Source organism: Lutra lutra, chromosome 16 (genome assembly GCF_902655055.1).
Source record: "Lutra lutra chromosome 16, mLutLut1.2, whole genome shotgun sequence".
NCBI lineage: Eukaryota > Metazoa > Chordata > Mammalia > Carnivora > Mustelidae > Lutra > Lutra lutra.
Window position 1 is genome coordinate 55400429 of NC_062293.1, and position 17982 is coordinate 55418410.

Consider the following 17982-nt stretch of genomic DNA (forward strand, 5'->3'; position numbering starts at 1 on the left):
ATAACCCCAAACAAAACTAAGGTAACTAAATTGGTGAAAAACATTGTTCATTAACATGACGGATTAATGATTATTTTTCTTAACATAGAGAGAGTTCATGCAGGTTAATAAGAAAAAAATGACTTTCTCAATAAAAATGGGCAGCAGTCTTATGAAAAATAGCTCATAAATATGAAAAAAATTCATCCTTTATTAACTAAGGAATAAAATTTATAACAACAAAAACCTTATTTCTTTTGACTGCTCTCAGTGGCCAATATCTTAGAAATCGTCAGTATTTAAGTACTGAATGCTCTCCTTCACTTAGTGCAGCTGCTCCTAGCGGGGGCGGGGGGGTCATAGTCCTTCTGGAGATGGATTCGCCAGTCAGTGTCAGGAGCCTCAGGAGGAGCGTGCATGTCTGTGGACTTGGTACTTACACTTCAAGGAATCTGAAGTGGTTAGAAATGTGGAGGAAGAAAGATTACCCCAGAAACCACAACAGACAGCTTTGATTTCCACAGTAGGAGGGTTCCTTCAGGAAGTCATGTGCTATGTCTTAGGTGTTTATGGTGACGTCTCCACGGTGGACCGTTGTTCTGCTTTAAAGTGGAATTTACAGAGGCTTCTTTAAAGACAAGAGGAAAAGTACCTTTGTCATTTGAGAGGAATGTGTTCTAAGACTCTGTGAATTAACAAGTCAGATCTAAGTTGTTGGCAGATTCCTGGGTCTCTTGCAGATAATTTGAAGACACTAATACAGGAAAGGAAAGGTGCATAGCTTCCTTAGATCTGCAGGAGGAAAGTAATTTTTCAAAAGTTGGAAACAAATTCTTCCACCAAAATAAAGGCCTTTATGCTATGTATCATTTAGTGGTAATAACCAAAAACTTAATTTAGGAGGAAAACAAGCTATTTTTTTAAAAGATATTTATTTAAGAGAGAGAGAGAGAGAGAGAGAGCACACGCAGGGAGAGTGGAAGAGAGAAGCAGACTCCCTGCTGAGCGCAGAGCCCCATGTGGGGCTCGAACAGAAAACCCTGAGACACTTAATCTACTGAGCCACCCAGGTGCCCTGAGAAACACAGCATTTTAAGTTAATCCGAGTTAGTGAAACACAGGTGAATGCTGCATTGAGGCACAGGCTGAGGGACCCACGTCTGTGCTGTACCCTCACTATGCATTAAAGCCACACAGTAAGGGGACACATTAATGCATTTCATGAAGTTTTAGGTGACTTGTGAATCGGAGAATCCATGTGAAATTGGTAAATAGTGCTTTACAATTTAAGTGCCACAAAGCCAGGTATGGAATGGTGTGTACGATATGATGTCAATTATGTAAAAAAAGAAAAAGTAGCGCACGCATACATACATAACCATGTATATAAACTGTAGATATGCATGGGTCAGACAGACACGGGGCGGGGGGGAATGTATAATCACGGTTGCTCCCTCTGGGTGGTATGATTGAGGTTAGTCTGGTTTTCTTCTGTTTTTCTCTCCAAACTTTTATTAGTGATCAGACTCACGTTTTCCGTAGAACCAGATAAAAATGAGTCCTTTTTCAGAGGAACACACTGCTGTAATACACTTGTTTTCCCCGGGCCTTAAGAAATGCAGGCTGCTCCGGGCGCCTGGCTGGCTCTGTCCGTGGAGCGTGCGACTCTTGATCTCGGAGTTGTAGGTTTGAGCCCCATGCTGGGTGTGGAGATGACTGAAAAAGAAAATCTTAAGAAATGCATGCCGCTTATTTACGGGGGCAGAGCCCCCTGCATGTCCCCTCCACTGTCACACATTCTCCTCGGCTCTAGTGCCGGACCTCTTAGCCTGGACCCCAGCAGTGAGTGCCAGGCACTTGGGCTGGATGATACCATCCTTCCTCACTCACTGATGCCCTCTTGACAAGAAGAATTAATGTTTCACGACAACCCTTTTCCTGACATACCAGTTAGAAAACAGGGCATCCCATTGATGGAACGATTCCAGATCTTCTTTCTTCTTCCAGGAGACAGGCAGGAGAACGACAAAGAGAACGTGAATTTGGAAAATTGTAGAGGCCAGGAAGCCTCCGATGTCTCCTGTCAAGCATCAGGAGAGGCACCTTCGCAGGCTTCCTTGGGTGGCCTCTTCAGTGAGGATGAACCGAGATGCTTTGGAGAAGGGGACAGTCTTCCTGAGGCTCTGGAACACTTGCAGGGGGAGGGGCCAGCCGGCCAGCTCTCGCCCCACGGAAGGAATTCTGGGAAACCGCATCTGGCTAATCCCCATCCAGAAGAACTGTCCCTGCCCTGGCTGGAGGAGAGGAGGGAGGCCTCCCCGAGAGGGCAGCCGAGAGCCCCCATGGCCCAGAAACTCCCCACCTGCAGGGAGTGTGGGAAAACCTTTTATAGGAATTCTCAGCTGGTTTTTCACCAAAGGACTCACACCGGAGAGACATACTTTCAGTGCCCCACCTGCAAGAAAGCCTTTCTGCGGAGTTCAGACTTTGTGAAGCATGAGAGGATCCACACGGGAGAGAAGCCTTGTAAATGCGATTACTGTGGCAAAGGCTTTAGCGACTTCTCGGGGTTGCGTCACCACGAGAAGATCCACACGGGAGAGAAACCCTATAAATGTCCCATTTGTGAGAAAAGTTTTATTCAGAGATCCAACTTTAATCGACATCAGAGAGTTCACACAGGAGAGAAACCTTACAAGTGTTCCCGCTGCGGGAAGAGTTTCAGCTGGAGCTCAAGCCTTGATAAACATCAAAGGTCCCATTTAGGAAAGAAGCCCTTTCAGTAGTCAGGCGCTCTCAGCCCAGTTCTGGCTCTGGTCCGTTTAAAAATACTTCGTTCCATCTGGAGAAATTGCAGCTCTTAAAGACCAGCCCTGTTCTCTCTGTGTTTTCTTCAGGGATGAGAGAGGAGAGTTACCTGAACGCGGCTTCGGACTGGGAGGACATGGTGGCCTCTGGGTTGGATTTTGCGTTGGTTTAGTTTCTTGCTTCTGCGTCAGGAGAAAGAATGGTCTTCCTCTTTCAGCTCATCTCTTTTTGGATCCCTTGGGGAAGAAAGTAGTCCTTGGAAATCCCGTTTTACAGGTGCTGTGTGGGGAGAGTTGAACCGGATTAGCCACAGTTGGTGCTCATGGGAAGGACCTCAGCCCGGCTCTTTGGGTTGGGGGTCGTGGAGCAGGTCTCCTGTTACAGAAGGGGCAGCGGAGAGGGCCAGTGAGCTCCCGTGTGTTGTCAGGTACAAAACTAACTTCAGGTGTCCCTCATTTTAAATAAACTTCTTAAAGCCACTCCTGGTCTTATTTGTGTCTCTAGTGTCGACTGTGTTTTAACTGTAACTCAAAGTGCATTTTCTCACAGAAGCCCCTGAATGGTGGTTGAGCTCCTCATCATCCCGTACAAACTTACCAAGTTTATCAATCAGCTGAAGAGGGATAGGAAACCGCTAACCTGGTGTCCAGGTGTAAGAGCTCGCTTAGTGCTGGGCATTCTTTCTCTCAGGTAACTGTGTCATCTCTGCTGTCCTTCTGAGCTCACCTCCCACTTGCTCACCTGCCTCAACCTGCCCCTCTTTCTCCCGGCTGTCAGTTTTCCAAAGTGTTGTGTGCTTTAAAATGATTTATTTATTTTTTTTAAAGCAGGCTCCATGCCGAGCGTGGAGCATAGAGCAGGGCTTGAACTCAGGACCCTGAGATCAAGACCTGAGCTGAGATCGAGTGGGACGGTGAATTGGCTGAGCCACCCAGGCACCCCTAAATGATCTTCTTGATCTCCTGTTGTCAGTAGGTACCAGGAAGAAGTCAGTAGTGTTGATCTACTTTCAGTTCTGTCTGGAGGGGGGACATGTTTGTCTAACCCATGCACTTTGTCCTTCCTTCAGAATCACATGCCCCACAGTGTCTTGCTCTGCCTTCCTTCTGTCTTGGTTCTCCTCTCCCCTGCTCTTGTTTTACTGTTGCGGAGGACCGGGAAGGCTGAGGCTCCTGAGGAGGGCAGAACTCTTTCCCTGCAAGCAGATTAATCTGTAGTCAAAAACCTGTAGGTTGTTGGCAAGTATGTTACGGGTTTGATGAGGAAAGAAAAAACACAAGTTGGAATTCCTGGATTCCAGAGGAATTTGTTAACTCCCTTATGACTCGTCATTAGGGGGTGTAGGAACCACAAGGCAGAAAGCCAGGAAAATCATGGAGGAATTAGCATTTGATTTTGTATTTGGTACAGCAGAGATTTATAGGGTGCTGGGATTTTATTTATTTATTTACTTATTATTTATTTGACAGAGCGCAAGCAGGGTGTAGTGGCAGAGGGAGGGGGAGAAGCAGGCTTCCCACTGAACACGGAGCTGGATGCAGGGCTTGATCCCAGGACCCTGGGATCCTAACTGGAGCTGAAGGCAGACACTTAATTGAGCCACCTGGGCACCCCAGGATTTTATGTTTCAGATCAGTTCTGCAGATGTGTTCCCTGGACCAGCAGCATCGGAAGTTTGTTAGACTTACTGATTCATAAATTCTGAAGGGTGGCCCCCAGCAGTCTTTGTTTTAACCAGCCCTCCAAGGGGACTCTGGTGTCTGCTTAAGTTTTAGGGCCAATGTTCTAAGTCATAATTCATTAAAGATAGGCAAGATTAAGGATTCTAGAAGGAATACTGTGCCCTCTTGGACTCTTCTGGGTACCCAAGCCTCCCTATAAGAGCTCTTTAGAACTGTGGAACTCTTTGGGCTTCCAGTGAAAATTTGTTCCATAGAGAAAAATCTAGAAAACTGTTAGGTTGAAAAGCTTGAGGTGAAGGGTTTCTCCGTGGGTCCCTCTTAAATGATCTGCAGGATGATAGAGGTACAAGGAAACAACCTACCTCATTCACAGTTGTGTTCTCAGCAAACCTTAGGTGTTTAACCAATTGAAGGCATGTGTGGATTAATGAAGGATAGATGGCATAGGTGTGCTTCCCTTATCCTCTAGAGCAATGATCTGCAAAATATGGCCGACCGTCTGTTTTTGCAAATAAAGTTTTTTTGGAGCCCAGCCACACCCACTTATGTATGTGCTGTGGCCACTTTGGGACCACGGTGGCAGCGTTGAGTCACTGCAACAGAGACAAAGGCCCTGCAAAGCCTAAACTCTTTACTGTCTGGCTCTTGACAGAAAAAGCTGGGCGATCCCTGATCCAAAGTACTTTTAAACCATAAAGTGCGTACGTATCACCCAGGGAGCTTGTCAAAATGTAGACTTGGGGGTGAGCTGATGTGTCTAGTCTCCAGAGTAGCTGGGAGCTAGAGCACTGAGTGTTGGGTACCAGCATCAGGGCTCAAGTGTTTGTGGTTCGTTTCTCTCGGTCTCTTCAGGATCATGTATGACTCTTTCGCTCTCACAGCTGGGACCAGACACACTCGAAGAATCAATCACTTTATTAGGTAAGGTGCAATGTTATGAAATGTTTCTCTCCTAGTTCTGTATTCCTCTAGCTCTGCCTTGCTTTAGGCACTTCTCTCTGGGTTCCCTACAAGAATTCTACAGAATTGTGAGTACATGTGATTCTTTATCTGTGCATCTCCGTCTCCCCTCCCCCACTTGTCCTGGGCAGCCTGCAGCCCAGCCTTGTTTTCTTAGTGGTTCTGCAGGCAGCTAAGTCTGAAGAAGCAAAGCGACTCCAGCCAGAACCCACTTAGATGGATTCTCCTTAGTCTTCAGGTTGAAAGTCCACACGTAGGTGGGTCCCCGCTGGCAAGTCTTGTACACAGGACAAGGATAGACGCTACGGTGGTCCTGCTTATCTGCGGGAATGGCCTTGATGAACATCACAGGCATGGGGGGTGTCAGATCCTTCAGCTTTGCCTCTGTAATGATCCCAGCCTGAGGACAAGAACAGGAAAAGAGCCAGCTTAGATCAGACCCAGAGCCTGGCGAGCCAGCCTTCTGCCTTTCAGGTTTGCTCAACAACCCGCGTTGGAATCCATCTGAGATGCGAAAAACCTACTTCTGCTGTTTTCCAGCCTAAATCACTTTTTGAAGGAGAGTTCTAGAAGTTGTTATGTGTCTCATACAAATTAATCCCTTTGAAACTCGAGTCTCTATATTTTTTCATCCTTTTGTTTCATAACCGTATAAATGCGACTGTTTGCCAGATGTTGTCATGCTAGGTGCTAGGGATTTAAAGACGAGGAAGACACAGTTCCTGCCAGCAAATGCTTTAGATTTTAAGAGTTTGGTTATGTCCTGTTCAGTCTCCTGTGGGACCTCATCCACCCTCAAGAGCATTTTGACTTTGAGCAGAGCTATATTCTATCTTTACTCATGTGACAGGGCGGACCTGACTAGTCTGTACCTTTCCAGTTGGGGACTCTGTGGTTTTCTGAGATATCCCATTAGATCTTGGACAGTTTATTACTTTTTTAAAATTAATGAATTAATTTATTTATTACTAGTCCTGAGAAATGTTTTGAGGAACAAAAGGGTTCCTTCATCAAATAAACTTGGGAAATGGTCTTTATCATACCCTGGGCTTGAAGCTTTATAGTGCACTCTAGCACACTGAAGACAAGAAATCCTAGCAGTAAAGAAAAGAGATGAACTTTATTTAACCTGGGTTTCCCCAAACTTATTTGACCACAGTACTCTTTTCTTTGCAACCTATTTATTTCCCATGACACTAGTGTTTTATGGAACGTACTTTGGGAAATGTTGATCCAAAGCGATTCACAGATTTCTTGCTTTTGTCCTGGTGATTCAGCTCCTTCTACTATGGATAGAGCTTGGCTCATTTCCCATAAAGTTTATTTAAAGGGGAGAATGTGCCTTTTCGGTGCTATGAGAAACTGGTATAAGGCATGAAGAGTAACAGAACTAAGGTAAACGGTGGGGGCCCATTTAACCTGAACAACTTTATGGCAGGGAGTGGGAACAGGGGTAGAACCTTTCTTTTTTCCCCACATATCATAAACACCAGCCCTTTTAGAATGTATTGAATTCAGTGTTTTTTAATGTACAGTCTTTGCATTGTAATTCCAGAACATTTTCATCATTCCCGAAAGAAACTCTAACCATTAGCACTTACCATTAGTAGTGGGGTATTGATGTCTCCAGTTACTGTGGTTGAATTCTCTATTTGGATGACATATTTGTTTCCATCTCTTTATTTTCAGTTTATTGTGTCTTTGAATCTAAAGTGTATTGCTTGTAGACAGAGTATAGTGGCATCAGAAAAATACATTCTGCCATTCTCTTCTTTTCAACTGTAGAGTTTAATCTATTTACATTTAATGTAATCACTGATAAGGTGAGGTTTACCTCTGCCCCTTAACTATTTGCTTTCTATGTCTTCTGTCTTTTTTGTTACTCAGTTTCTCCTTTGCTGCTTTCTTTTCTATTCAGTAGATATATTTTACTGTACCATTTTGATTCCCTTGTTATTTCATTCATTGTTTTAAAAAAATATTTTCTTAGTGGTTTCCCTATGGATTACAATTAACATCAATGTATAAAAAATATACTTCAGGCTAATACCAACTTAATTTCAGGAGTATACAAAACCTTTATTCTTTTATAAGTTCCATTCCTTACCCTTCCTGTGCTTAAGACCTTGTGTTGTTTTCGTTATACAAAATTACACTTTTTATGCTTATTAGCACAGATTTAGAGTTATTGCTTCTTGCAGTTGTCTTTTAAATCAGTTAAGAAAGAAATAAAAGTTACCAAAAAATTCATTTATACTTTCCTTTATATTTACATATATAATTACCTTTACTGATATTCTATTTCTTCATGTGCATTTGAGTTACTGTCTTATAACTCATTTCATCCTGAAGGACTCCCTTTATTTATAGGTCTGGCCTGGAAGTGGTAAATTCTCTCTCTCTTTGTCTCTCTGTGAACTCATGACCCTGAGCTGAGATCAAGAGATGCTTAACAGATTGAGCCAGCCAGGTGCCCCTCTTTCTCTCTTTTTAACCTGGGAATGCCGTAATTTTGCCTTCATTTTTGAAAGATAGTTTTGCTGGATATAGAATTGTTGGCTGACAGTCTTTTTCTTTGACCAGTTTGACTTTTCATTCTACTGGCTTCTGGCCTTCCTGGTTTCTTATGAGAAATCAGCTCTTTATTCCATTGAGGACCCCTTGTATGTGATGAATTGCTTTTCTTTGGCTGCTTTCAAGATTCTCTATCTTATAACATGTCAAGGTATGGATTTTCTTTCCTTTTCCCTTTCCTTATTCCTTTCCTTTTTCTTTTCCTTTCATGTTCCCTTTCCTTTTTTCCTTTTCCTTTCCTTTTCCCTTTCCTCTCCTTCTCCCTTAACTTTCCTTCTTTCTAAGGAGGCTGCATGCCCAGAGTAGAGCCCGATGTGGGGCTTGAACATACGACCCTGAGATCAAGACCAGAGCTGATACCAAGAACTGGAAGCTTAACTGACTGAGCCACCCTGGAGCCTCAAGGTATGAATTTCTAGGTTTATCCTATTTGGATTTTGTTGAGATTCTTGGATATGTGGATTGATGTTTTTATCAAATCTGGAAAGTGGTCATTATTTCTTCAAATGTTCTTTCTGGCTCTTTCTCTCTCTCCTCTCCTTTTGGGACACTCAAATGTGGATGTTTGTATGTTTGATGGTATTCCTTAGTTTTCTAAACTGTTCATTTGTCTTCATTCTTTTTAATCTTTCTACTTCTCAGATTGGATAATCTTTTTTTTTTTTTAAAGATTTTGTCTATTTATTTGATAGAGAGAGAGAGAGAGATCACAAGTAGGCAGAGAGAATGGAAGGGAAGCAGGCTCCCCGCCTAGCAGAGAGCCCGATGTGGGGCTCGATCCCAGGACCCTGGGATCATGACCTGAGCCGAAGGCAGAGGCTTTAACCCACTGAGCCACCCAGGTGCCCCAGATTGGATAATCTTAATTGATATATTTCCAAGTTTGGTGATTCTTGCCTACTCAAATCTTCAACTTTGCATTCCTCCATTGAATTTTCATTTAAGGTATTATACTTTTCAACTCCAGAGTTACTACTTGGTTTTTAAAAATGTAATCTCTATCCTTATTAGTATTCTCTCTTCAGTGAGACACTGTTCACATACTTTCCTTTGGTTCTCTAAACATATTTAAAGTGACTGATTAAAAGGCTTTGCCTAATATATCCCACTTAACTCCTTCAGGGACCATTTCTGGTGACCGCTTTTTCCCCTTTTTGTTTCTTTGCATGTCTCATAACTTTTCTTTGAAAACTTGAACATTTTAAAAACTATAATGTGGCAGCTCTGGCTATCAGCTCTCCCTTTGTAGAATTTGTTGTTTTTAATTGTTTAGTGACTTTTCTGAAATAATTCTGTAAAGCCCGTGTCACATATGACTACTGAAGTGGCCTGCTCAGTCGGCTTAGTGGTTAGCAAGTAATGGGCCAGAGATTTTGGTAAGTCTCACGGTTTTTATTCAGGGGCATTGTGTATGCATTGGGCATGCCTTCATTGCTCAGCAGGGCAGTTTAAAACTCTGCCTTAGACTTCACTTCCTGCTTTCACAGAGCCTCAAGGTCAGCCAGAGGTGAGCTTCCAGCCTTCTCCAGTCTTTCTTGAGCATGTGCACAGTGATGCACATTACATGGCCTTCTGGGTTTCCAGGGACATCTTGGAGGTCATCTCATTCTCCAGTTTCTCCTTTTAAGCCTTTTGGTTAGCCTGTTATTTACACTGTTATCTACCACCTCAGGCAAGCTGGGAGGTTGCCTGTTTTCCGTACATGCCCTTGGGGGGAAAGGCTGTTGTCCTGGGTGAGCTCCAGCTCAGGTCAAGTAGAGGCAGACTTGTAAATGGGGTCTTCCAGGAATCCAGTACATGGGGAAAATAATGCCTGTTTTCTAGGAATGGGGCTTTGAAAGTACTCCAGTTCCATTTTGCCTCCTCCTGTGGCTGGGAGGCTGCAGTTTTCATTGTGACTGGGCATGTTGGTTTCTAAGGCCTCCATGGAGTTGGTGAGGAAGGGATGGAACAGAGCAAGCTAAAAGGCTGCAAAGCTTGCTCCTCTTGCTGAAAGTTGGACATTTTTCTTCCATAAACACTCTTTGGGGGAGCCTGGGTGGCTTAGTTAATTAAGTGTCTGCCTTTGGCTTGAGTCATCATCTCAGGGCCCTGGGATTGAGCCCTTTGTTGGGCTCCCTGCTTAGCGGAGAGTCTGCTTCTCCCTCTCCCTCTGATCCTCCTCCCTGCTCTGCTCTTTAAAAAAAAAAAGAACACTCTTTGGATTGCTAAAAGCCTTTGGTTGATTTTTAAAAAATTTTTAAAGATTTTCTTTCCTTTTTTTTTTTTAAGATTTTATTTATTTATTTGATGGAGATCACAAGTAGGCAGAGGTGCAGGCAGAGAGAGAGGGGGAAGTAGGCTCCCCGCTGAGCAGAGAGCCCGATGTGGGCCTCAATCCCAGGACCCCGAGATCATGACCTGAAGGTCAAAGGCAGAGGCTTAACCCACTGAGCCACCCAGGTGCCCAAGATTTTATTTCTTTATTGTCAGAGAGAGAGAGAGAGAGAGCGCACAAGCAGGAGGAGTGGCAGGCAGAGGGAGAGGGAGAGGCAGACTCCCTACTGAGCAGAGAGTCTGATGAGGGAAACCATCCCAGGACCCTGGGATCATGACCTGAGCCGAAGGCAGATGTTTAACCCACTGAGACACCCAGGCTCCCCCTTTGGTTGATTTCTAGAGTTCTGTGAAAAAGTTGGTTCTGACAATTTTGGTCCAGTGTTATGATTTTATGGAGGAGAGGATTTTTGGACATTCTTACTCTTAATTTTGCTGACATCTTTCTGGGGGCAGAAACTTGAGAACCAGAGTTCTTGGTGGGTGGGTATTGCTTTTTGGGAAGTTATTATTATGAAGAAACAAGGTAATAAGGTATTGGAGGTAGATGATTGGAATCTGTGTCCTTTCCCCCTCTCCCACAGTGCCAGTGCTCTTCTGAGCATCTTTCCTAATTGTTCAGTTTGGTGTTTTTTGGTATTCTAGTTCGGCCACCCTAGGCCACACTATACCTACAGTCCATGCATGATCCCCACGGACCGGATCTTGGACAAATGTTCAGGTGGAGGGGGGAAGTCAACTTCCTTCTCAGGGTTGTATAAGAACTTTCCCACTTTGTTGTCCTCTCTGTTAACAGGCCCTCGATCGGTTTCATAGGGCAGCCATAACAAGTTACTATAAATTTGATGGTTTAAAACAGAAATGTCTTCTTTCACAGTGCTGAAGGCCAGAGTCTTAAATCAAGGTGTAGGTAGGATCTGTTCCTTCTGGAGACTCTGAGGCAGAAACTGTCCCCTGACTCTCTCCTAGCTTCTGGTTGCTGCTGGCAGTCCCTGGCCAGCAGTCTCTGCCTCTGTCCTCATGGGACATCGGCTTCTGTGCCTCCAGCATGGCCTTCTTCTAAGGATTCCAGTCCTTGGATTTAGGGCCTGCTCTGCTCTTCTCATCGTAACCACTTATCTCTGCAAAGACCCTGTTTCTGGATAGGGGTGCGTTCTGAGATTCTGGTCGAATTTTGGTAGACACTGCTTAACACAGTGCAGCTGTGTATGTCTGTTTATATGGCTGTCTGCATTACTGTAGGTCCTAACAGTTTTTCCCCATTAACTTGGTGCTGACTGCTGGGAACAGTTAAGTGTCACTTACCAAGCAGGGTGTCTGACTCAGCACTCCTTCCCGGTCATGGGTATAACAGATGTAAAGTGTCCTCCATCCTCGCTGATGTCATTTATCTGAGCCAATCTTACGGTGATTCTTTTTTATTAGGATTCAGTGAGGAATCCTTTCAGAACGTCCTGTGAGATTGTATCTGCTGGGCTTCCTTTGCAGATGGGGACAGTATAAAAGGCAGAAGGGACGCCTGCCCTCCTAGATCTCGTGAATGAGGAGAGTGGCCGTGGTTGGGAGGTGAGGACGGGGCTCAGCCACTAGCAGGGACAGCCAGTCCAATGCTTTGGGAGCACTCTCTATGTGCCAAGCCCTCTTCCAAATGTCCTCCATTGTAACCATGTTCATTTTGGCAGCAACTCTGCTTTTCCATTTAACACTTGAGGAAACAGCTTTGGAGAGCGGGAACCACGTCCCAGGGCTACAGCGGCAGTAGATGGTGGTGACGGCGTTCAGACCCAGCCGCTCGGGTCCAGGACCCTTGCTTTTCGTCACTGTACTCTATACACTCTGCAGAGTCTGTGCTCTTCGCGACACCCCTGGCTCTGTCAGAGTGGCTGGCTAGCCTCAAGGGCAGGGTAGCTAGGCCAGAAGATCCCGGAACATCCCTTTTCAGGGTCACACTCTGTGGAGGCAGCATGTAAGTTAATCAGCCCACAGGGGATGTCATGAGGTGCCCCCAAGATTTACCTGTGCGTCCCAGCGAGCGCCTTCCATGAAAAGGCCATGGATATAGGCCCCTTCCCGAGGGGGGCTCCTGAAGTCCTCCCTGTTCTTCTTTGTCACGTCACACTGCAGGGCCATCTGGTCCAGTGGCCACTTGTTCTTGCGGGCCATGGACTGCATGATGGCAGTCAGGAAGGACTGGGGGTTGAAGAATCCAGTCAGCCACACTGTGGACGGCATTGCCAGGTCTCCTACCCAGGCCTCCAGCTCTTTGATTCGGTTAAGGAGGTCCAAGAACCAGGCTCCCAGGCCTGCCGTGGAAGGGTAGGCTCGCCTGGCCCAGGGCTCCGGCACTGTGTCCAGGTACAGAGCATTCTGTAAGGTCTCCATATCCCCGGTCATGGTCAGCTCCCCCTGTAGAAAAAGAGCAAGAGGGCAGAGAGTGAGGGGCAGCAAGTCCCTGGAAACAACCCACCTTAGGGACCACTGGCTTATGGCACACAGCCAGCCAGACAGGAGATCAACGCAGGGACTGTCCCTGTCTAATACTTGATTTGCAGACTTTAAAACTCTCCCTGCTCCATGATGTCAGAGTCTACACCCATCTACCGGCAGTAGTTAATGTCCACTGCAGACCTCAGACCCCCTGTTTATTCCCTGCTCCTTCCATCTACCAAGCTCAGGTTTCCTCCAGCCTTTGCAGCAGCCCTGCAGGCTTCTGTGTGCAGCTCCAAAGCACCCAAGGCCCGAGCCTGGAAGGTCTGTGTTGCCCCAAGTCAATTCCTCTGGAAGCAGCGTATTAGATTCACAGCCCACTTGGAAGGAGCCCTCTTCCAACAACGACGTGAAATTGGTAAAGAAAGGTTCCACTGAAAACCATTGTTACATTCGATTTCGTAACTTTGGTTATGACAAGGGTCTCTATCAATTTCTTGAAGAATACCCATCTCTAGCACAGCAGTTTCTGTGCAGGGGTTCGAGGACACAACGTGGCTCGTGTTAGGGAGTGAATGTGTCCCCTCCCTGCCCACCCAGATTTCTGTGTTGAAATCCTAATCCCTCAGTGTGATCATGGCATTAGGAGGTGATGGGGTCGTGAGGTGGGACCCTCATGCATGGGATTGGCACTCTTGTTATAAAAGAGCCCCTCGAGAGCCCCCTTGCCCTTTCTGTCTTGTGAGGATGGGGTAGGAAGGTGACCGACTATGAACCAGGAGGTGGGCCCTCCCCAGACACCAGATCTGCTGCTACCTCTGGGACCGTGAGAAGTTCCATTGCTGATAAGCCACCCAGCTGGTGTTCAGTTAGAGCAGCCTGTGTGCACTGAGGCCGCTTGGCTTGCCCCAAGTGCAGACTGCTGAAATGTCAGGTCTCTGTCGGCCTGGAGTTACCCTGCCTGTGGCATGGGACACTGGACCATGCAGTTCTAGGCCCAACTCTTTCCTAACTCTTGGAAGTGCTTAAAAAACAACAACAACAACAAAAACAAGTACACCTTCCTTAAAGAGGAACTTATTTCAGGTCCCAAGTGACAGCTAGAAACTAACCCTCTGACCCCCGATTTATAGGAAATAAGTGACTAACTTCGTCATGAACCTCACAAAGCGTAGCTAGTGTGTATATAGAAAATACTGTGGAATCGAGTGGCTGGGCTATTTTCAGATCTAAATACCTTAATATTTTAAAGAAAAGGCAAACATACCCATCAGAGCAGTGCCAGGTCAGCCAGACCAAAAGAGCACAGCCTGAGTTACAGACGTTTCACAACTAGCTGTGCCACCCAGCAACCCCACTAATTCATTATTATGTGGAATTTATAAAACCTAGCTATTAATAAGGTTTCCCTAAAAATAGTTGATTTAATAACATTAAATATCAAAATTAAATTTAGTGCAAAGGGAAAATTATGAATGAGTTCAAACCTTCTCTTTTATGAGACCCTATCCATGTAACTTTTTCTTACCCCATTACACTATCTAGGACCTTCTTTACAATGATGAATGAGTCATAAGGGCGGACATCCTTGCTTATTTCCAAACTCAGAGGGAAAAAATTGTCTTTCACCATTAATTGTGGTTTTTCTTAGATGTCCTTTATTTACTTGAGTAAAGGCCCTTTTCTTATTTTTCTGATATTTAAAATCGAGTGGATGTTAAATTTTATAAAATCCTTTTTTTTTTTCCATCTATGAAAATGATCACATGGTTTTCTTATGCAGTGTATTCATACAGTGAACTCCACTGACTGATTTTTGAATGTTAAAGCCAACCTTGCAGTTCTGGGGTGAACCCCATGTGACCATGATGTACTATCCTTTTCTTGTATGATTTCATTTACCAACATCTTGCTAAGGATTTTTGCATTTGGATTTATGAGGAATATTTGTCCCTCATTTTCTTTTCTCATAGTATCTTTGGTTTTGGTATCAGGTCAGTTCTGGCCTCATAAAATTTATTGGGAAGCATTTCCATTGCTTTCTATTTAAATTAAGCTATTTGAGGGGCACCAGGGTGGCTCAGTTGGTTAAGCGTCCGACTCTTGGTTTCGGCTCAGGTTGTGATCTCAGGGTCCTGGGATCAAGCCCCACATCAGGCTCTGTACACCGTGGCAAGTCTGCTTGGGATTCTCTCCCTGCCTCTGCCCACCCCCCACCACGCTAAGATAAATAAATCTTTAGAAAAAAATTAAGCTATTTGAGATAATTGTAGACACACTTGCAGTTTTAAGAAATAATACAGATAGGTCTTGTGTACCCTTTGCCCAGGTGTCCACAGTGCTAACATTTTGCAAAACTGTAATACAGTATCACAAACAGAATGCTGACATGGATACAGTGAAAAACAAACATTTCTGTCACCATAGTGTCCCTCACATTGCTCCCTTCTAGGCACACTGACTTTCCTCCTGGCCTCACCCTTTCCATAACCCCTAGTAATGACTGATCAGTTCTCCACTTCTTTAAATGTGTCTTTTCAGCAGTATTATATAAATGGAATAATTTATCAAAACTTTCACCTTCTGGGCTTGGCTTTTCACTAAGCATAATTATCTGGATATTAACCCAGGCTTTTCACTGTACCAAACTGTTGATTCCTTTTCATTGCTAAGTAGTATTCCACGGTATGTGTGGTAGGCAGAGTAAAGACACTTCCGAATATGTTCACGTCCCAATCCCTATAACCCATGAAGATGTGACCTCATGTGGCAGAGGGGATTTTGCAGATGTGATTAAGATAGGAGTTTAAAGTGGGGGTGGGAGCTTATCCTGGATTATTGGGGTTGGAAGCAGGCAGGAGAGTCAGAATCAGAGATAGATTGGAAGATGCTATGCTGCTGGCTTTAAAGATGGAGAAAGAAACCACTGGTCAAGGATGGAGAAGCTGGGAGAGGCAAGTGAGCCTTTCCTAACTTCTTCCCTCGAACCTGCAGAATAAATACAGCTCTGCTCAAATCTTGATTTTAGCTAAGTGGCACCCAATTCAGATTTCTGACCTCCAAAACTGTAAGATAAATTCTCGAAAGCCAGTAAGTCTGGGATAACTTATTACAGCAGCAAGCGGAAACTAATACAGGATAGATGGCCATGGTTTGTTTCCCCATTTTACCCACTGAAGGACATCTGGGTTCTTTCCAGGTTTTGTTATTACAAATGAAGCTGCTCTAAACATTTATGTGTAGACTTTCCTGTGAAGTTAAGTTTCCATTTCTCTGGGATAAATACCCAGAAGTGTAATTCTTAGGTTGTGTGGTATTTACATATTTAGTTTTTAAAGCACTGCCCAGCTGTTTCCCAGAGTGGCCATTTTACATTCTCATGGGCAATGTGTGAGTTCTTCCTTTTGTTCACATCCTTGCCAGCATTTATAGTTGTCATTCTTTTTTTTTTTTTTTTAAATTTTATTTGTTTGACAGAGCACAAGCAGGGGAACAGCAGGCAGAGGGAGAAGCAGGCTCCCTGCTGGGCAGAGAGCCTGACATGGGACTCGATTCCAGGACTCTGGGATCACGACCTGACCCAAAAATGCTTAACCGACTGAAACACCCAGGCGTCCCGTGTTATCATTCTTATTTTTTTAAAAAATTTTAATTCCAGTATAATTAACATGCTGTGTTATTAGTGGCAGGTGTACAATATAGTGATTCAAGAATTCTGTATATTACTCAGTGCTCATCGTGAGAAGTGTATTCTTAATCCCCTTCATCTGTTTCACCCATCCCTCCACTCACCTCCCCTCTGGTGACCATCAGTGTGTTCTCTCTAGTCAAGAGTCTGTTTTTTGGTTTGTCTCTTTTTTTTTTTTTCTTTGCTTATCTGTTTTGTTTCTTAAATTCCCCATAGGGGGCACCTGGGTGGCTCAGTGGGTTAAGCCTCTGCCTTCGGCTCAGGTCACAATCTCAGGGTCTTGGGATCAAGCCCCGCATCGGGCTCTCTGCTCAACAGGGAGCCTGCTTCCTCCTCTCTCTCTGCCTGCCTCTCTACCTACTTGTGATCTCTATCTAATAAATAAGTCTTTTTTTTTTTTTTAAGATTTTATTTATTTGTCAGAGAGAGAGGGAGAGAGAGCGAGCACAGGCAGACAGAATGGCAGGCAGAGGCAGAGGGAGAAGCAGGCTCCCTGCTGAGCAAGGAGCCTGATGCGGGACTCGATCCCAGGACGCTGGGATCATGACCTGAGCCGAAGGCAGCTGCTTAACCAACTGAGCCACCCAGGCGTCCCAATAAATAAGTCTTAAAAAAAAAAAAATTCCCCATAGGAGTGAAATCATATGGTATTTGTCTTTCTCTGACTTGTTTTGCTTAGCATTATACTCTCTAGAACTCTTCACGTTGTTGCACATGGCACGATTTCATCCTTTCTTATGGCCGAGATATATTTCAGTGTGTGTGTGTGTGTGTGTGTGTGTGTGTGTGTGTGTACCTCATGTTCCTTATCCACTCATCTATGGATGGACACTTGGGCTGCTTTCATGTCTTGGCTATTGTAAATAATGCTACAGTAAACATCGGGGTGCATATGTCTTTTTGGATTAGTGTTTTTTATAGTCTTTGGGTAAATACCCAGTAGTGGAATTACTGGATCATATAGTTGTTCTATTCTTAACATTTAGAGGAATCTCCATACTGTTTTCCACAGCGGCTGCAGCCGTTTACATTCCCACCAAACAGGGCAGGAGGGTTCCTTTTTCTCCACATCCTCACCAACACCTGTCGTTTGGTTTGATTTTAGCTATTCTGACAGGTGTGAGGCAATTTCTCCTTGTGGTTTTAATTGCATTTCTCTAATGATGAGAGATGTTGGCTTACTTCTTTTTTGGTGTTGAGCTTTATCAGTTCTTTTTTTTTTTTTTTTTAAAGATTTTATTTATTTGACACAGAGCGGCAGGCAGAGAAAGAGAGGGGGAAACAGGCTCCCTGCCAAGCAAAGAGCCCTATGCGGGGCTCAATCCTAGGACCCCAAGGATCATGACCAGAGCCAAAGACAGAGGCTTAACCCACTGAGCCACCCAGGTGCCCCCAGCACTGTTTTTTTGAGACGCTGTCTCTCCCCCATTGACTTGGTTTTGCACCTTTGTCAAAAATCATTTGGGATATTTCCACTTTCTTTATTCTGTTTTGTGTGTCTGTCCCTCTACCAATACCACACAGTCTTGATTACAATAACTATATAAT

General features: G+C 44.5%; 2 protein-coding genes across 7 annotated transcripts in view; one reads left to right on the forward strand and one right to left on the reverse strand.

The window, feature by feature from the left end:
- The window catches only part of ZNF18 (zinc finger protein 18), a 28592-nt gene extending 25326 nt beyond the window's left edge, over positions 1-3266 (forward strand). For all 6 annotated transcript variants that reach the window (XM_047707133.1, XM_047707128.1, XM_047707130.1 and 3 more), the window contains exon 7: positions 1987-3266. In XM_047707133.1, the coding sequence (XP_047563089.1) occupies positions 1987-2765 (779 nt within the window). In that variant the 3' untranslated portion in view covers positions 2766-3266. The remainder of the gene's footprint in view (positions 1-1986) is intronic.
- A 1720-nt stretch (positions 3267-4986) lies between these two features.
- The window catches only part of DNAH9 (dynein axonemal heavy chain 9), a 342755-nt gene continuing 329759 nt past the window's right edge, over positions 4987-17982 (reverse strand). The window contains 2 exon segments of the mRNA XM_047707126.1: positions 4987-5829; positions 12336-12725. Of these exon segments, the coding sequence (XP_047563082.1) occupies positions 5602-5829; positions 12336-12725 (618 nt within the window). The 3' untranslated portion in view covers positions 4987-5601.